We start from the raw sequence: 21,105 nt of genomic DNA on the forward strand, positions 1-21,105 counted from the left end.
GAGCAGGGAGTTACTGCTCTGTCTGAATGGAGCTTGTTTTTTGCTGTAATCAGAGGGATGGCCTCCCTCAGCCTCCTGCTATGAAATGCATTTCACCTTCCTGTCCCTGCTGAAGGTGCTGGGCAGTAGAAGCCACTTACCTGATAACTGCTGCACTGAAGGCTGGTCATGTGTGCTTAACAACTGTGCCTGAATAGTTTCTACTACCCTCTTAAAGCGACGGCTTGGACCTGCAAGGAGAGAAGAGGCACAAAAAGCTGTGAGAGCAATGGGAGCCAAGCCCACACACAAGGCTGCAGGGGAAGGATCACAAGCATCTTCCCTTCAGTCTCATCCCCAGAAGTGTCCTGACTGTGTCTCTGTCCTTCAGCCAAAGGGACTATGGTGCGCTGGGCTCAACAGGAAGAGGAATGGCTTTGGGGCTCCTTTTGTAAACACAGAAAAGGTGAGGGGGTCTGTTTCCTTGTTGCAACCCCTGTGGGGGGCATGTGGCCACCCAGAAGAAAAGGGTGAGTGCATGTTTCGCTCAGAAGGAAGACACTATTGGCCTCACAGCGCCCAGCTGAGACTCTGGGACTTTTGTATGAAACAGGGAGCCAGTACCATGAGTTACACCAAAACTGAACAGCCATTTTAGCACTAATCATGGCAGTGCCAACTTCACCTCTTTGGGAATCTCCTTCCCTCCTTGCATTTCCATCACTACCAACACCAGTTTTGTTCCTGATGTCCTCTTTGACCCTGACTGAATTTTCCTGAGGTTAAGCCAGGTATTTTTTTTCCCTCTGGCAGAGCAATTTGGAGGCCTCTATTATCAGCAAGGACCAAGCCAGCTCACACCCATTTTAGAGCTTTGCCATGGTTACCTGATAAGAGTGTGAAAGTGACAGAATAGATCCCGTTCTCCTTTTGCGCCTCTCCCCCTTCTGTGTATGTTATGTCCACCTGGAACTTCACTGGCTTCTGGAAGACAGCAGGACCTCCTGTGGACTTATATTCTGCACGGAAACTTGTCTGTGAGATGACACTGTGACTGAGACTTGGGATCTGAAATAGGTTGGTAGAAGCAGATAGTAGAACCAGTGCTAAAGGGAAAAAATCTGCAAAATTCTGTTTATAACAACACACATTTCCAGAATGAGTAACATTTGACAGATTTGCTTCTGGTCTTGGAATTTTTAATGTACAGTGTTCTTGTGAAATCAGTAAGAGCATAGGTTGCTGGGCACCACAGAAGAATGCACTGCTGCTTACAGGACTCATCTAAATTTAAGGGTTGAATATTGGTGGAATACCCGATGCACTTATGAACTTACACATGTTACTAAACTTCATACAGTCAGTCTTTCTTTTCCTACTCATCCACCAGTTTTGAGAAATGCCTTTTGCTGAGCAAAAAGTGATATTAAGCAAGTGGGCAGAAAAGTCAGTGGGATATAAAACTGAACAAAAAAACCACCTAAGTAGCCTGGTCTGATCTTGCAGATGATCCTGTTTTGAGCAGGAGACCTCCTGAAAAGCTTTCCAACTTCAGTTGCTTGGTGATTCTGTGATGTCAGATAGACATCAGGACACCTGAATTGCTTAGAACATCCACAGGGAAAGCATGCCTGCAAATAACTCACCCAAACTTCTATCAATATGTGAAAGAACTCTGAGAAGCTTTGTGACATCCTCCAACATCTCTATATACAGAACCACAGTGGAATTTCATAACTTCCTTATTTTCAAGCAGTTACCTTTCACACTTTCCTCCAAAATTTAACAACATATTCATATTCTATTTATTGCTTCATAAAGGACCAGATTAAAAAAAAAAACCCTAACAAATTACTTGGAAATCTGGTCTCTAACCTCTAGGAGGGAAAATGAAGATGAGATCTTTGAGAAGCTGACTTTAAGGGTTTAATTACCAGGCTATGACAATGCATTTAAGTTTGGATGTTGCTGTAACAGACAATTCACTGGTTTTGCACACAAGTCCCTACATCACACCTAAACCACACGTTTATATAGGATATATATACAGGATCACCAGTATAGACAGTAGAACAAACTGCACAACAATACAAATCCAAAAGCACAGCTATGTGCATGGAATTGATACAGTAACACGGCTGCTTATAACCAACCTGGGATGGACACCAGTGTCTGATGCCCACTACTGTAATGCACTTACTACTTATGTGCTTGTACAGTAACAAGGGCTACAGCTGACTTTTTTGAAGAAGTTCATTGCAGAATCACAAAGACTAAAATAGAGTTCAGCATTTTGTGGAAAAAAAAATCAATATAACAAACTATATAAGAAATCAAGTTTCTTTCTTTTAATTCTATTGGAAAAAGTCTAATTACATTGTTGACTACCTTGAATTGAAAAATCTCTTAAATTACCTTTGCTGTGCTGACTTTTTCATCACTGGTACCTCTACAAAATGAGAACAAGAACTTTCTATAGGAAAAAAAGACAATTTCCCTCTGCTTTCTTCACATCTGCAACAACTGAAACTCTGGACACCAGAAGAAATTACCCTTCTTTCTGCCATGCAGGACTGAAGTGGGGATTTAAGGTAACAAATGCAGATGTAAGACAGGCCTTCTGTCTGGCTGAAGTGGTGGAGGGCATACCCATCAAAATGAGACCCAATCTGCTGCCCAGTCAGTGACTGTAAGGCTGATTTGACAAAGCAGCAAATCACTGTCTTGATACTGTACCAGCAGTGTGCTCCACTGTTGTGGAATTCCAAAGTCTGGCAATCTGAAAGCCTTGCCAAGAAGGCTGAACTCTTTTCTCACCTTAGAGAGCAATATCTACAGTTAGTAATTCACACACAGTCCAGTGCAGGCCATGTAAATTAAATCCACAGAGGATGCTTTTGAAGGAGCAGAGCCCCTGTCCAGTAACATTTGGCACATGGAGTGACCAGTGAGGGATGCCTCCAAGAGGCAGCTGGGGTGACTCACCGAGAGGAAAGCATGGACTATATCAGCCTTAATGGAGCTTAATGGTTTGTCCTTAATGACCACAAAAATCTGTTCTTCTTTCTCCAAGTTGATGAAGTTACCGAACCAGGATTTTTTGGCAAGCCTGATGTGATGAAAAGAAAGAGATGTTTAGAATATGGAACACTATTTCGTATTTCATACAAGCCCCTAGCTAGAAAAAATACCAAAAAACACACAAAAAAGTTTTGATGACACTCCAGATGTGATGATTTTACTACTAATAAGTGGGAAATGGTATCAGAGAACATCCAGAATGACATTTCACTTGGTGAAAACCAATGAAATGACAGACCACACAGCCTAGGTCTGGCAGCGTGTGCCACCAATAATGAAAAATCAGGAGCAATGGTAGCTCTTCTGACTGAGCCAACATACCAGGGAATACTGCATATATAACATACATATAAATCAGGGGACACATTTCTGGTTTGTCTCCAGGGATGTCTCAATTTCTTGTGACAACATGCAGATCCTGGCAATATAAAGATTTAAGTTCCTTCCCACCCAATTTCAACTCCTTTGGTTCCTTCCCGCCTAATTTCAACTCCTTTGGAAAGATGCTTTTCTGAAGGTGTCCTGTACAATCACAAGACCTTGCTTCTTGAAGCAAGCTGTAGATTTCACTGGAGCTCCAATCTACCAGTGAGTGAAATGCACAATTACGCAAGGCCAGGACTAAGACTGTCCTGTTCATTAGTCCCATTCAGGATGTCTATATAGTGTGTGAACTCTGGCCAGTCTACAAAGGAATGAATTTTCAGTATTAAGAAAGGAGATAACAACATCATGCAAGACACAGTTCAGGCTTTCTATTGACAGCAATCCAGCTCCTCAGTTTGTTCCAGCATCAGACGGTGGCTCATCATAAAATGAAATTGCTCTGTTTTTTCACGCTGATCCTATCAGCAAACATTTGATTTTACTTATTGTTTAACCATTTTAATGCACTTCATTGACATTGGCTTTTAAGTTAAACAGGATAAAGGAAGAATGCAGGGACATGAATGTTAATGAGAGACACTATCCAGACCTGAAAGTAGCATCTCTGACAGGTGTGGTTTTGTGAGGAGCAAAGAAGCTGTCAGCTGTGAGATGCAGCCAAAGACTTGCTAGACCAAACTAAACGCAGGGAAAACCACACTTGAATCAGACATATTCTAGTAGGAAAGAATTCAGCATGAAAATGTCAGAAATTTAAAGACCTGGCACCAAGAGACTGCCTTTCCCCCCCCCCCCCCCCCTTAATAGCATACTTTATAGCACCAAATCCAGTTTGCAGTATGGCAAGCAACAGGGTGGACCATCCATCACTCAGTGGAAGAAGACAATCTCTCCAGACAAGGACAGCCATCTGCAAAAGGGATTACTACACACCAGTTTTCCAGCAGAGCAATAAACAGCTGGAGCAAGCTGCTAGCAGCCTCACTTTCTGTGGCAAAGTGAAGCAGAGGCAGAGGAAGGACAGAGGCTAAGAGAGAACGGAGCAAACTAAGAAACTAATTTTTAACTTCAGGATAAAGAACAAAGCTTGACCTCAGCAGTGTCCAGCAATTTGCACTCATCCCCCATCCCAGAGTGCTCCATGAATTGTGCAGCTGTGGGCCCACTGCCCATTTAATGCACACAGCAGAAAGACCACAACTGGAAGAGAGCTCAGCTGGGCAAATAATGATTTGCTTCATTTACTGCAGGCAACCAAAAATAAGAGTGGAGAAAGATTCACTTGCAATTTGGTTAAAACAGTGCCCCCCACTCAATTAAAGTGGGCTGGAAAACTGTCACTCCCTAAAATATTCACAGGCAGCTGTAAAAAAGCCAGTGAGCCAGAGATTAGCATAGGGAGCAGTAAAGAGAAAGGGCCTCTCATTTAAATGGTCGTTAAGGAGCCAGGGTTAGAGTGAGAAAGAAAATTACATACTAATTAGCTCATGTGTCTCTCACACACCACAACAACTCTGCAAGCCCCTAGAGAGCTGGGGCAATAGCTTCCACATGTAAGGGGTCTGTGCTCATTAGTAAATTAGCACCTGGTTATCCATCTAAAACGGTTGCTTGTCTTAGGCTTGGATGTATCATCATCTGAACTGGGGCTGGCTGGATCGACTCCAGGGGCCAAGGGGAAGCATGGGCCTGGAAAAGTGTGCTTATTTAATTGCAGGTCTGCCATCTTAAAATATGGTTTTTCATTTTTGTATTTTCATTAATGGTTTTGCTGGCCCTTCATTTCTAGGTCTCTTAACAAGCACAGGTAACAAGGGCCCCAGAACACTGGGAGTTTTTTTCCTGCTCAACATGGTCTGGAGTCTCCAAAATCCATCTGGGGTCTTTTCCTTGGTGAGGTTATCACCAGTAATAGAGAGTCTGGAAGATTCACTGCTAGCCTGGGCTATGCTCCAGCTTGTAAATCATTTGAATTCACTAAAATAATTTTGCTGGTGTCACATAAGACAGAATAGATGCCAGTGGCCTTTCTTGTTTCTGTAATGAGCAGAATCAAGACACAGCACACATGCACTGGCTTTTCTCCCCGAAACTGGCAGAACTAGCTGTACTCATAGAGCTAGGGAATAGGTCCACTGAGAAAAGGGGACAGTTCTGGAGTAAAATTACACAATGAAGCCTCTTCTCATCTTAGAGGGCATTAAGGCTACTAACTTGGGTTAAAATGCATATGAATCCTCAGCACCCTGAATGACATGCTCTAGCATCTCTCAAGATGAAGCTGTAAGCAGAATAAAACGCACTTAAAATTAAGAGTATTCTCTTACCAAGGCAAACTTCTTAAAGGGGGAGTGAGATAGGAGATATGTGGGGGAGGCTGGGTATGTAGATTACACAAGGGAATTCAATCAGGTGTCCAGTTGATGAAAAAACAAAGAAAATAGCATGAAAATAGAGGCTAGTGCTTTATTACTTCACACCAAAATTTCTCACTCCTATAATGTTCCTTTTCCTACTTTTGGAGTGCCTGACCACGTAGACTTCTGTGCTCCCTCTCTGTCTCTGAGCACATGGATCAGTAACCTCCAGAGGTTTACCTGCCTGGCATAAGTAGCAGCATTTCTACTCAAGCAAATGGAGCTTTGCAGGTTTAAAGCAACTGGAGCTAAGTCTCTTCAAATGTCATCCCTAACACATTTTCTAGGGCTTTTTCACATGAAAAAGAACAGCATTACCCACACATGTCAAAGTGTATTACCTAATCATCAGGTCTGTTAAATGAATGGCAGGCACTGCTGCATCAGACAGAGCTAGGACATGTATTTATCACTCAACCCATGAGGTCAATACAGCTCTTGATAAGGATATCTTATTTCTTACAGAAAAGAAGAAAATATGGGAAAAAATAAGATATGTGGAAGTGGGCACTGAGCAACAGACATCTATCACTAAAATATAATCTAGTTCATTATTTTTTATGACTTTTATTATGTTTACTGCAGGGTGCAGCCCAATTTAACTCATTAATTTGGCAATTATACAGAAAAAGAAAAGAGGGCCTTAGGCTTTGACTTGCATCCAAACTGCCTCAAATGACAAGCACTACTTCTCTCCACCAGCTTTTGAAGAGTGAGTGGGAAGCAGGGAAGGCAATAAATTAACAGCAAAACTTCCACCAACATACATGCAATGAAGAGAAGAAATTTAATTTTAAAGGTTTTCTGGTTTAATGGCTTTAAAAACATGTGAGATGAGAGTATTGTATATTTCTGTGATAATGATGTGCCAATTTTATGAAATTCTCTCATGCCTCTCTATTAGTAAATGCTCAAAAGTGTTGAAAACACAGTATATTCCCTTTTTCTTCCTGGATACCTTTACTAATCCCTACTTCTCCCTCTCCTGAAGTATTTATCCCTCTTTATCCCTCATTATGCAGTTACACACATAGAATGTCCATCTCACAGCAGACAAAAGGTCTGGGGCAAGTTTTGAAGACAATACCATTGTCACCATTTACAAAACTTTAAGCTCAAAATTCCCATCCACGACTCATGAATATTTCATACAAGTCTCTTAACAAGAGGCCAAATTGCCTTGGTTGGCAGGCTAAGTCTATGGGCACTGGGTGCACAAACACAAGCTGTGAAAATAAAAAGGAATAATTTGGCATCTGTTGCATATTAGGAAGTGTTTGGAGCAGCACTCTGGCAGGGACTTCCAAACCTGCCATGCAGTGATGCACATTTGTGCAGTGAAATGGTTGAAATGTACATTGACTTTAAGGAATGAGCCTGGTGAATATGAAACAGCTTCTCCATGTCTCAGTACTGCTGCCTAGAATTAACACTGCATTTACTCTCGCAGCCAAAGATCCCTCTGAATTATCTTAGCAGAGCCTCCTGCATGCTATCCTGAGGATGCAAACTCTCCTGTACTAAAAGGAAGACTTTTTGGTGCACAGTTAGTGCCAGTGTAAGCCACTGATTAGCCTCTCCAGTCCCAAAGAGTGATCTACTTGACAACCAAATGAATGAAGAGAGAAGAAACATTTACAAACCCAGCAAATTCAGCAAGCTGTGAGAAAATGATGTGGTTACTGGGAGACTGGTTTCATCATCTCTTGACGCCCCTGTCATTACTGAGGTATAGATTTTATGCAGGCTCCTCATCAAAAGAATCATTTCATATCTCTATCCCACCCACAGGACAACAGATTACAAACAGATACTGATCCAGAACAGAAATATATCAGCTTATGACATTCAGGCCAGGAAACGACACTGGTATTTGGTGGAAAAAAAGGCAAAGTACTTACTCTGGGGATGATTCTGGGGTTAAATTAGACATCTCTTCTGGTGTAGGTACTGCTCATGCACAGACAGCCAGAGAGAGGGAGGGAGAAAAGAAATAAGATTCAGTACACCTTCCATTTTCAGCTTGCACACCAATGAAACCATTCTGCACTTGCTCACATTTGCCCATTGCCTCTGCAGGCTAATTCTGACATTTAAATGCTGGTCATGTCTCTAGATCTTGGCATCTAAACAAGTGCTGCATTTCAAGGCTCACTCTACCCTTAGGTCATTAGGTAATCTTGCACTGGCTTCAGTGGTTTCTGGTCCAGACCCAAACACACTGTGCCAATGCAACTCTGTTGCCATTGCCTCAAAGCCCAGCTGGGTACAGCTCAGTCACTGCTGCAATTCTCTGCAGTTCTCTGACCACCTCAGCTCAAAATCTGACTATACAATGGCTGTAATCCTCCTTTCCCATGGGATCACATCCTGGTACCCTGGAAAACCACAGGGTGTTGGGATAGCTGCTGCTGATGTCCAAGGATAAGGTATGTGACTTTGGGTGCCCTTTGCTGGCATGCAAAAAAGCCACCTGGAGCTGGAGAAAGAAAATTTTGCACATCTCAACACTCTAGAGACTTAGAAAACTGAAGTAGGCCAGCAGATATGAAACCACTGATTGTATTAAGGAGATTTTTGCACCAATTACCAAAGGAGGCAAAAAAAAGCATTAACCAAGATCAAAAAAGCTGTGCTTCAGAAGGACAATTTCAGCCTATTGCCTCTGGCTGTCTTTTTTTTTTCAGCATAAAGTTCAGCCTGTGGCTGTGGAGAGGCAGTGGAGCACAGCCACAGGGGAAATGGCTGAGCCCTAGGTTCACTTGAAAAGCAAGTGAAGAAACTGAAGACAGATTTTTCTTGTGGTCTAAGAGCCACAACAGGGATAGTAAGAGCTGCATGGCTGGAGTGTGCAATGGGCTCAGGAGATGCTGTTGGAACAGGGGCAGTGGAACAACAGAGCCTGCTCACATGTGGGTCAGGGCTTGGCTGATGCTATTAAGCTCATTTTTCCACACCAGTATTCAGTCCTTGGTACAGAGAATTTGCAGAGCCACAGACAGGTATGAAATTCCTGCTGAATATCTGCCCAAATCAGAACCACCCTGTAAGTTTGGATGAGTACTCACCTTGTAATTTCCGACGATGGAAGCGAGGAGACCCCAGGAAACTATTCTTGATGGAGTTGAGCCGTGTCCTCCAAGGCATTCCTCCAATGCTGGGGCTGGATGGTGGTGTTGGGTTGGGTGTGCCTGCTGGGCTCTCCTTTGGCGTATGAACAGGTGTCCCCTTGGGGGTAGGGAGGGGACTTCCCCTTGGAGAGGGGTGAGGGGTGACCTGTATGATGGGGATAGATTTGGTGCTTGGGTCAGTACTAGAAGGGAGTAATCTAACAGGAGACATAGGGTTGGTTTGCACTTTAGGAACAGCCAGCTGTGGGTTAAAGCCGGCAGCAGGTGAGCGGCCCTGAATGTTCTGCACAGGGTTGTTCTGGGAAGAGGGGGCGCTGGTATTGCTGGCAGGGAGTGGGTTGGATTTAGTAGACTGGAGTGGTTTTTCAGCCAATTTGCTCTTGGATGGCAAAGTCTGCGTCTTTGGGTTGGGCTGAAGCGCTGGCTTTGGTTGGAGTACATGTCCAGGCCTGGAGGCGTTCCTACAAGCATCAGGGTCCAAGGAGACTTGGGGTCGGGGAGAGAAAGGGAGGTCGGAGGTCTGAGGGGGGATGAAAAACTTTCTGATAGGCTGCGAGACAGACGCAGAGTGTCCATGCACATCAAAAACAGTGAAATACGCAAAGAGCGGGCGAGCAGAGAAAGGAAAGTCAGAATAAAATCCATCCAAGTCACAAGGATGCACCATGTCACAAGGAGACACAGGAGATGGAGGTGAAGGGGTAGTGGGGGGGAGAGATTTTGCAAAGAAATGAAAACAAACAAACAAACAAACAAAAAAAAACAAAAAAAAGACATGCAGTTAGCTGGGAACACAGCATATTCAACAACAGCAGCAGCGGCAGCAGCAAGAACAACAGTGTCATAACAGGCTTCATCATATTAACCAACCACGTGTCAGCAAAGGAAAACAACAGAAAGAAAAGTACAACAAAGGAACAAAGAAAAAAAAAGAAAAAAAGAAAACAAAAACAAAAAAGGAAAGTAACCAATAAAAAAAAGAAGAGAGAAATGACATCTCTCTGGGATTGTTCTGATTGCCCTGCAGTGAGAGAAACACGATGCTGTAGGGAGGTGAGGAAAGGGAAGAAGAACCACTGAAGTCACAGACAAACTGAGATGTGCCAAGAAAGGGACCACCTCTTTCAGCTCCACGTGCCCATATGCAAACCCAGTAGAGAGATGTGAACAGGTGTGTGATACATACAGAGTGGCGAGGGATAGACAGTTACTGCACACACCAGTCAAAACCTCTTTCCTTCCTCTTTACCCCTGGCTAGGTAATGCACCAGTTGCAGCCACCCATTACAGAAAGAGGGGGAAAAGGGAGAGTGATGCCACTTCGGCACTCACTCTCCTCCCCTGATCTGGAAGGTTAAATTGCTCAGCCTTCACTTGGAAGCTTCAGAGCACATGAGAAATATATGAACATATATATACATATATATATATACATGAATATATACAACACCATGAGAAATATATGAACTCAGATGGGTGTTTGATTTTTAAACTGCTACAGCAAAAACTTCAGTAAGGTCTGGTAAATTTATTTATCTGGGAAGAGATGATACTTTCCATCAGACTTTATGCTTCTCCTCCAACATCCCTCATTGCATTGAAGGATAGCTTGATAATTGGAATTTCTGTCATAAAGTCTCAGCAATATTTGCCATTAAGTCCCAAGTCTAAGAAGGGGGGCGGGGGGGAGCCATTGTTTTGTAAGACACAGTTTAAAAAGAAAAAAGACAAAGTTCATAATCCATTGCTGAGGTTTCAAAATGGGATTATGATTTTTTTTTCCCAAACAGTAACATTTACATGTATTAAGAGGTATTTTGGGAAAACATTCATACTTTGACAGCAAACAGTAATAGACAGACTTGGAAGGGTAGAAGCCTTTTAAAGGGTATTAGCAAGCTAAAAATCACATTTAAAACAACAAAAAAAAGTCCTTACAAATCATTGCTATTACCACCTTAGATTACGAGTACTGGAATAATTGTAAAAATAGAAATCACTACTCAAGATATTCAGCTTTGGTCTATCCTTTGATTGCTATGAAGTATTACCTATGAAAAATTACACCATCACCATTATTATCATCCATACTTGACACCTAAAAGCTATAATCAAGAACTAACCAGACATACCATGTACATGTAACCTTCCCTCAAATCTCAGTCCCAGGTGAACACACTCACTAGGGAGTTTCCTTCCTGGGTGTGATGGATTAGCACAATGTTGTCATATTTTAAAAACTGTAGAAATGTATTTAAGACTTATGTCTTTAAGTTGTTTGTATCAAAGTTTTGTAATTACTTCAAAAAACTTCGGGTTAGGCCACCAAAACTAAAGGAAAATCAGTACATCAAAATATTTGTATTAGTATTAGGATTGTAAAGTTAAACTTAAGTCTGCCATATTGCTAAATTCTCATTGTCAATGAGCAAGGAAGGGGAACAGATGAGGAAAGTGTTTAATTTGTGGAAGTCACTATTGGCATCTGACTATTAACTACTTGCAAATGACACTGACGGATAAAACTCAAAGACTGTTAATTGCAAGTATTTCCTTGCAAATTTCCTATCTTACATGTATGATGGCTTGAGAAGCAGATTTGAAAGAAATAAAGTATGATTCAATTCCCTCTTAAACCATTAAGAATCTGAAGAGGCACCCTTAATTACCACATATTTAATAATGAAATGAAGAACAAGATTAGGTCTCTATTTCAGCTGGTGCAATGTGGAACACCACTGGCAAGATATTATGACATTTGACAACTTTTATTTGCTGCTGAATTAAATTCCTCATAGAACTGAACCTAAGCAGTGCAAAAAGTGAAAGATGTTTTTTAAAGTATGTTTTTTAAAGTATGAAATTTGTTTTTTAAAGTACATTCTCTTTCAATAATCTAAGGTGCTATTAGAGGCATAGGTAAGGATGTTAAAAAAATGATGATTTTTATTCCAACATCTCCTTTTAAGCCTCAAATGTGACCAGCATTAATATTGATATGATCTGCTGAAAATGCCACCTGATTGCTAAATCCCTTTGAAGACTATTTAATCAACTGCCTATTAAGTAATAATGGTAAGATACAGCGACTGTGGGATCTTGTCAAACTTATTCTTTGATGTTGTCCTACTGAGATGTCAGAAATTGATCCCAAGAGATCAATAAATGAAATCAAGATTTAGGTTTGCTTCACTGGATGCTTATTTTGTGCACAAAACTGTTTCCATGCTCTTTTCCAGTACATTTTGTAGTGGCACAAGAGTTCTCAGACCTCTGCTCCATTTCCCTGGCAACCAGGAGTCCCAGTGCAGAAAGAAGGAAATGGATTTTCACTGGTCCCTAGGACTTCAAAGACATAGAGGAGACCACAAGAACACTTATGCTGGTTTCAAAACAGGATAACAATTGGCAGGAGCCCAAAACAGGTTTCAGAAAGTAATTCAATCAAGCAAAGTGCTGGAAGCTTTACTAGACTATAAACTTAGAGCTGACAGTGTCTTTATTCACAAGAATTACACAGAATCTTAAGGTGAAACTGCAATTTCAAATACTTGGAATACTGATGTTATCTTCATATAACTGACAGTAGATCCATGGATGTATCCATACCCTAAGACATGGACTATATAATTTTCTAATGGGGCATAGCATCTTCTCATGAAGTCATGAGAAGTATGTAGAAATCCTCCAGAGACTCTGGGCCTTACATTTAGGTAACATGCACTGTCACAGCCCAAGACTAGACTCTTGTTAGGCACTGCAGTCTTAAAGTGACTTAGTTGACCTTTTTAAGCACTAGGAATACTCACTTTTATCCCTAAAGAAGTTAACAAGAAGAGGGAGGCCTCCGTCATTGCATTTAGAAACTGTTACAACTTCACAACAAAGGTACTATCAAGCATGTGCTGTACTGGCTGAGTATCAGTATTAGTTTAGTATCAGTATTTAGTTGACTGCATGCTTAAAAATGGCATGTGAAAATATTGTAACCTTGTTTATAGGGATTTGAATGTTCCTTATTCATCCTAGTCAGTCAGCTACTTACTTTCCTTTTAAATTTCCTAGCCCTCAAATTTGTGTAATTTATTTTCTCTGATTTCCTAATATGAGCTATTCTGAGGCAAACAGAAGATAACCAGCATGCTTTGGTGCTTTACTGTGACCTAATTGAAGGCAGCTGTGAAATGGCTCCTGATCATTTGGTCTGAAACCAGGCTATATGCAGACCTCAGCTGGATATGGAATGTTTAGTCATAGCAGTTATTCTGTGTGCTTAGGAGACTGAAAAAGGGCAGGGGCACAGCAAGATCCCTGCTAACAGTGCAGGGAACATGTAAGAGAAATTCTCCACCTGTATTTATAAGTAACATTTCCCTCACCACCCATGAAAATTTACAAGCTGCCAAGGAAAAGCAAAACATCCCAGCTAAGAGCCACAGCTCTGGAGCAACAGATGTCAAACAGCATCAAGCATGTGTGAGTGGATTGGACCAACAGATCTTGAAGCAGCACCACTTACCCTTGGACTGCTGAGAGGACTGGTGGAGAGCCCAGACGATGCTCCGCTGATTGACCGAGACCTGAATGGACACAACAAGGAAACATCCTTCAGAAAACTCGGACCAGTAACAACCCTGAACATCAGCCACCACAGGCACAGGCATGAAGTGAAGAGGAAGAGGGAGGCTGTCATTGGAAAAGGACACAACTCTTTCCTTTTCTTTCCTTTCACTATTGTCATGTTTTTCAGTTGTTCCCCCCACAAATCAAAGAAATGCTGTTGCTCAGGGAGAATACTACAATCCCTTTCAATTAAGGCAGTTGCTAGTTTCTTTTTGGTCATCAAGCACATGGAAGCTACTAGGTCTGCTCTGTGCAAGTTGAACAGCTCAATTCAAAAGGATGGTGAAGACATTCATACTCGTGCAAAGAATTCTGTTTTGCACAGTGCTGGCAGTTACAAAATGTGACTTACTCTGTCACAAGCAACATGGAAAAGCACCATGTGTACAAAGCACAAAGGTAGGGAGTTCTTCCAAATAATAATTAAAACCCCAAGTCCTCTTGACTCAAGCACACAATCATTTCTTATGTGATGACTTCCCACTAAAATCAACGATTGCATTGGCTTAGCCCTTTCCAGCTTCTCACTGATGGATTTCAAACCTTTGCTCTCCATTGAGAATACTTGCTTCTGCATTAAGCAAGCCAGGCCTTCTCTGTGGATACAGAGTTCTACTTGTGTTGATAACTTTACCAATATCAAAATTACAGCTCAGGTGCCCTCAGAAAGAGGCCAGTCAAGGGAGAGTGAATTGTCCTATCTGCTGACAAGGTCACCTATACTGTTAATGGTCTTATGCTCTCCAGCAAAGGCCACCTATGGAAAATGTCAGCTGCTGACAATAAAATGTGCAAATGTGCTATGCTAAGCATGGTGGAAGAGCAGACAGGCCAGACTGCACAAACATTTCAGCAGAGGAAGTTCCTAGGAGGAGGGCTGCCCTGCAGAAAAAAATCCCACACTTTATGTGTGACTGTACATGAGAGAGCCCCAGAGGCAGCTGCTTCCTATCCTTTTTAAATAGAAAGAAAGTTGTCTTAAAGACTGAAACATCTTACAGGAGAGAATTTGGCTGAGAACCTATTTATTCAACAACCACCATGCAGCAATATGTCAATATAGCAAAACTACCAATGTTTCCTTCCTATAATAACCTACCTATAACAAGAGCCATGAAAGCAATACTTGCCTCCAGGTAACAAACATGAAAAGGTGAAATTCCTGTAGAAAACCGAGTGTATGAGTGTATGTGTTGTAATGTGTCTGTCTGTGTTTACACACATATATATTAAAAATTGATATAGGTCAGATACTTGATGTCAGCTTATACATAAGAATATAAAACAAATTTAGACCATAAACAGTATCAGTTTACTCTCTTCAGCTGTTTTAAAACAAAACAGAAAAATGGACTCTAAAATGGTCTCCCAGACATGTATTATGAAATAAGTTTGAGTAGTAGAATTCTTTAAAAATAAGTGAACTGAAAAAGAGGAAGTATTTCCAAGGAAAGAATAAGCTATAATTGAACACAATGGCAGGTTCTGTTTTCTCTACTTGTATCCTCTGCCCTGATGGTTTTCTTTGTATCCCACTGCAGTTTGTCCATCACACTATGTAGGTGAAAACTAGAAGCTCACTAGAAGCACATTTTTTTGGCCAGATTAAATCTCAACTGGCACCGTGAAAATCTGGGGCGCTCATTCTATGCAGAAAAATCCCACTTAGGTTTTTTTCTTGTACCCTGATGTAATCTGCCCATCATAGTGCAGCAGTAAAAAACTAGAGGCTCACTCTTGGCATTCTTTTGCACTAGATTAAGCCTAAATTTGTACCATCAAGATCTGGGGCACTCATAAAGGTTTATGCAAAGTAATTTCAAGGGGAGAACTGTCTGCTCCACTTTCAAAAGACTACTGTATGTGCCTTTCCTGTAAAGTGAAGTAGCTGACTGCACCACAGCTGTGTCGTGCAGATGGGAAGTCCATTTAGTTAAAATGTTCCATGCATGAATCATCAGGAAAAGCTTCTTCCAAACCATAAATTACAAGAGGAGTCTATAGATTATTTTGGAAAAATGTGGAATGTATTCAGGTGCCCAGAGATGCAGTTAAACACCAACTTAAAGGAGATGTTAACCACCAACTCTTAATTGTGGTGGGAACATTCTCTTTGACACTCACCTGAATTCCAGGACACTTGCTTAAAAGTTCCACTCTGCTATTTCCTTTTTGCAATCAGGTGTTTCCAACAGTCCTGAATTTTCACTTCCCAACCCCATTGCCTCTTATTTTTTTTACAAAAATGATCACACACATGTAGGGCAGAATATGGCAGTCCCCACCTCCCACATCCCAGTTCTTTATTGGAAGCAATATTTGAAAAATAGTTGTTGTGTACTGTGCTTTTATCCAGAATAGGAGCCTGATGCAGGGGACATAAGAGAGAGTTAGTATGAAATCCTCCTGGAAATGCATTCAGTATCCACATGATTGCTATTGAACAAGATTTATTTCTGCTGCTGATTTACATGCAAAATATGTAAGAAGTAAAGTAGGCCCTATAGCAAGCTTCAGTTTGTCCACACTGGAAATTGCATATAGGAGCAGCGGAAAAAATTTAAAGAAGCCTGTGTTCAATTTAAGTGTCGGGGTGAAAAGAGAGCTATACATTTTCAGAAGTCTTCTTCCTTTACCAGAAAGTGGTAGTATAGCATATGACACCAAGACTGAGGAGATTTTCCTTGCATCTTCCTCAATTTAACAAATCTCCCATAATTTACCTTTACAAGTGGGGTATGATTCTCAAGCTAGCTATAAAAACTCAGTACCGTGCCCTACTATGTGGTTCTGTACTCCAGTACAAAAAGTGCTAACAAGCAAAAATGACAGATTTGTCCCTCTCATCAAGATCATTTCAGCTAAGCAATGCTGTAATTCAGTTTGTAAAAAAAAAAAAAAAAAAAAAAAAATCACATGCAGTGCTCCTGTATCTCAGAGTCAGGCGGACAGAACTGGGACAGGGCCAAAAGAAAGGAATGAAAACATTTCATTATTCTGAAATGCTGTAATGAAAGAACAGGAATTTAAATTTTTAGCCCTCTCACCAGAAAATGAAAGTTTGAGAGGCCCTACAGGCAGCATTAATATGGCAGATTCTTACGTCTTATGTGTGGAAAGAGGTATGACATCATCTCCATGGCTATGAAATAAATTTATTTAGTGAGAAGTATTAATTAGTGAGTAACCTCCTAAGAGTCTTTACAGGCATTAAATGTTACTGCAAGTATTAAATCTATAATTATTCCAATAACTTAATACTAAATGCAACAATCCAGGAAAGTGTGAACACTGTGTGTGACTCATTTTGCTCTGTGTTTTGCATTCCTGTATGCTTGTGCATTAACTCAATGGAAGTCATCAAAAGGTTGTTGAAAATATAAGCTGGAAAGATAGTGCAGTTGCTCAGATAAAGAGCATTCCCTCAAACACAACTGCCAGATTTAGAGAACCAAGAAGAGGCTCCTTAGTGACACAGTTGTTTTGACAAACCTGGAGGGAGGAATTCAAAAACCCCAAAACATAAGGGAGGCAGACCCAAGGTTTAGGAGGGGGAAGATGCAGAGGGCACTCTAAACATAAGGTGGACACTGAGATCATTCTGGGTTCTGACAGCGTGCAATGATCTCAGTGTCCACCTTATGTGATTGTAGCTGTGATGATTTTATATCTTATTCAATCTATTTGATAATTCAAAGTATCAAAGTTGAAAGGTCCTTAATTTTAAAGTAATTTTGTACTCATTTTAGCCAGCTGCTGTCAAGAGGAAGCCATGCAAGGCCAAGTTCATGTCAGAGCAGTGTTCTGAAACTGAGGGGCTTGAATCCAGTTTCCAGATGGTTTCAGAGAATGCAGAATTTCCTGAGAGGTGCAGGGCTGAAGCCTGACACTGCTGAGGTGCAGACAGAGAGAAACAGGAGACAGGAGAGTGCAGCTGGCCTGGTAACTGCACTGCACATGTAGCACATGTACGGAGCATCTCTCCATCGCCCTTCTCTCAGATCTGTTCCCAAATGCTTTAAACAGCGCCCCTGCTAGGACACACCAGTAGAACAAAAAGGCTTCACAGCATTAATTTAGGTCAGATTTGGCATTTGTTTCTTCTTTGAATAACCATCTTCTAGAACTTTTTCTTACAATCCAAGGCAAGTTTGTTACCCTGTTGCAGTCCCAGCAGAACTTGCTTTCATAGCACGCTTTTACATGGATGCCGAATACAGCCTCTTAGCTGGTCAAGCTGGAGCCATGCTTCCTAAAAGGGGAGCCTGCAGCATGCATGCAGCGTGCAGTGATGCATCAGACTTGTGTCCCTGGGTGAAATGCCTTAGAAATTTTGAATTGGTTTGATTCCATGTGTGGTTTTGAAAGTCATTCCAGAAAATACCCAGCTAACCTCTTCATGCTTCAAGCATGAATTGGGTGGAATTTGATACTCCTCTTTCCTTGCTCACTCAAAGCCAAAAAAATCTAAACTGGAACTTCAGGGTATGAGACCCCTGACAATGACCTGAACTAACATGCAAGAGGTGAGCAGTCAGGCTGTGTTAAATGTCATCATTCTTACTTTTGGGTGTCTGAAAGACAAAGCACAAACTGTGCTTCCTCACCCCCTGATTCAGGGAATATGTATAGAATACCTTGGATGTTCCACTGTTTTACATTCCCAACCATGCAAATAACACTGGGACAACTCTTACTGGGAATACTCATGCTTGAGTCAGAAGGTCTGCTCATGGTAACAACCACTTGTAAGATGAAGCCTTACAGAGAGTGCAAAGGAAGAAGTGCAGGTGTTGGTAACACACCTCTTCTTCTTTTCAGCCCATACAGATGGAGATGTTGAATAGCACCACCCTCCTTAATTGGCCAATTATACTAAAGTTCCATTTATAAATGGCTTAGAAAGAATTAACAGATATTGAAGCACGCTGCAAACATGAGAAGTAAATGTTACTGGTGCTAATTAACTTTCTTAATATGTACCCTCTCAAGAAGTTTTTACTGTAGTCTGTAATGATCTATTACAATGGCTTTATTAAATCACTTATTAATATAATATTATCCTTCTCTTAAGTATTTATAAATGGAACTTCAGTTTGAAGCATGGTTGCATTCTTAGCTGTATCTATACTGCCTTTATTGAAAATACAGAGCTTTGAAGATATATCTGTCTCTAGGGCCATCTGTTCACTTCTTAAGAAAATATATTCTAAAAAGAGAGGGAATACCCAGCATTTTTTTAATAACACAGATGGGATTCAGTTTCATTAAGAAAAAAAAAAGAAAAATAAGAAAACTGGATAAATTAGGATCAGGATCCAAATTAACTGGAAAATAGCAAACAGATACAAAAGTGCTAAACAGAGAATGGGTTTCTTTCTCAGAATGTGTCTGGTATCTGCACAGTGTCTGAGGATAGCTTTCTGTGCCCAGACATTGAAATAGAGGGACAAATAAGAGAACAAAAAAGAACCGAAAAGTAAATTATATGGAGTGTGACTCCAACATAAAAGCACACAAACACACACAAAAGCACCAAAAATGCTTCTTCCCACGTCTCTCTCTCTCTCTCTCTCTCCCTGCTGTAAAGCCTCAGTCACTGAAGTGTATCAACCTGTATTGTATTTGGAAATTGAAAATGAAAAGTTCCTCTACAAAGTTACAACAGGTCCCGCAACAGGAATAATCCAAAACTAGAGCTTACCCCAATGGATCAGCACTCGCCATCCTCGGAAAGGGAAAATAAAGAGAGAGGGAGAGAGAGAAAAAAAGAGAGAGGGGTGTGGAGGCAGGTGGAGAGAAGAGTAGGAAAAGCAGAGTGAAATACTATTCAGAGAACTGAACGGTCATAATCATTGCCACCGGTGCCTAAGTCTTTCCAGAGACCAGGAACACTAGGAGGACAGTTTCGTTGACCAGAAAACAACTTTTGTCCCACTCACATATTGCAGACACATCCAACTTTGGTACTGGGGAATATGGAGAGGCACATACTAAGGCTGCAAAAAAAAAAAAAAAAAAAAAAAAATCCCAGCCAAATCCCAATTAAAGCAGTCAGCAGAGCAATGGGGTTCATACTTCATGCTGCATTTCTTCTCTGCCTCTTACATAAGGCACAGTTATATCACACTGTTATCCAGGAAACTGTTCTTTTTGTCCCCAGTTTGTTCAGCGCAGTCCCTCTGTCCCCCAAGCCAGCCTGGTAAGAAGCACTTTTTTTTTTGCTACGAATGAACTGTGAAATGTATTGGTTATTAAAGCATGCATTTCTGAGCCAGCTTGGGAGCCCAGGGTACAAGACTGTAGCTCAAGCTGTGAATCTGCTTTGATACTGCCTTATTAGTCATGATGGTCTTATAGTCAGGAATTCAGATCAGCTAGAACGTACCAGCTCAGCAACCCAGCACTTATCTCTGTGGATGCCATCTTGTGCTCCAGGATCTCATTTTTCATTTAAAATAAATTCAGTCTCTGGGTCTTGTAGGTTGCAAAGGAAATCTTTCAAATGTGAATGGAGAATAAATCAATGCTGTGCTGAAAAGAGTCTGAAAAAGCAGTTCTAAAAGCAGACTGAATCTCTGGCACGTTAACTTTGAAGGCTAATGACAATGGAAAACATCAGTATCCTTAATTTTTATCTACTAACCAAAGCATTCAAAATGGAAATGGAATTGTCAGGTTATTAAGTTTTCAGGGGTGCAGGTAAGAAAACTCAGGAAAATGTCACCACCTTTTCACATTAACAAAGATTAGATTAGAAATAAAAAACCAGTTTGGTGTTATTAAGCCAAATTATTTTCAAGTTGGATGCAATGCTTTTTTTGCTCTCTGTCACTTTCCCCCCTTGCATTCTCTCATTTTCAATAAGAGGCTCCCAAGCTGCCAGAGCTACCTCTGGCTGGGTGAGGAAAATCCATTTGCTACAAGACAGAAATGCCAAATTTAATATATGCCCAGTAGATTTCAGAGTTTACTGTTCAGTGCAACTAGCCATGCCTCCAGTTACATCAACATTGCAAGTGCTGGGCTGAGCCACCAAGGTAGTTTTGAGAACAGTTAAAATGAAAACTTAGTCAGAAGAGGACAAAAAACTGTTGTGCTATGCATTGATAGAGAAGTGGAAAGAAGCATTACAGTAAGCTCTTTTTCATGTGTTTGAGTGACACTCCATTTATATTTCAGCCTGTGGAGTGCAAATTTGGGTAAGATCTAATCTAATTCATATATATATATATATATATATATATATACACAAATATATGTATATATTTAGGAACAAATGCTGTCCTCAATCACACCTGTACCAATCTATCTACAGTGATATAACTGAAAAGAGCAAATTGACACCCATTGCATATACTGGAACCTGTGTGTATATTTATACAGAAAATACACCCATATTCACACATGCAGAATAATCAAATGTAAATAGAATGGGTGCAAGAAGGTTCAGTAATGTTTCTTTCAAGTCATTTTCCCAACAGGGA

General features: G+C 40.9%; 1 protein-coding gene across 12 annotated transcripts in view; it reads right to left on the reverse strand.

Annotated features, from left to right (window-relative positions):
- Positions 1–21,105, reverse strand: part of BRSK2 (BR serine/threonine kinase 2) — a 303,411-nt gene that overhangs the window by 22,389 nt on the left and 259,917 nt on the right. For 6 of the 12 annotated variants that reach the window (XM_053979417.1, XM_053979416.1, XM_053979414.1 and 3 more), the window contains exons 14-20: positions 19,323–19,346; positions 13,515–13,575; positions 8,933–9,140; positions 7,766–7,814; positions 2,965–3,088; positions 867–1,047; positions 141–230 (exon numbers count right to left, since the gene is read on the reverse strand). In XM_053979417.1, coding sequence (XP_053835392.1) covers positions 141–230; positions 867–1,047; positions 2,965–3,088; positions 7,766–7,814; positions 8,933–9,140; positions 13,515–13,575; positions 19,323–19,346 — 737 coding nt within the window. Of the gene's footprint in view, positions 1–140; positions 231–866; positions 1,048–2,964; positions 3,089–7,765; positions 7,815–8,932; positions 9,546–13,514; positions 13,576–19,322; positions 19,347–21,105 lie in introns of all 12 variants that reach the window. The other 6 variants (XM_053979419.1, XM_053979418.1, XM_053979422.1 and 3 more) reach the window with 3 other exon arrangements.

The sequence above is a fragment of the Vidua macroura genome, chromosome 6 (genome assembly GCF_024509145.1).
Source record: "Vidua macroura isolate BioBank_ID:100142 chromosome 6, ASM2450914v1, whole genome shotgun sequence".
Taxonomy (NCBI): domain Eukaryota; kingdom Metazoa; phylum Chordata; class Aves; order Passeriformes; family Viduidae; genus Vidua; species Vidua macroura.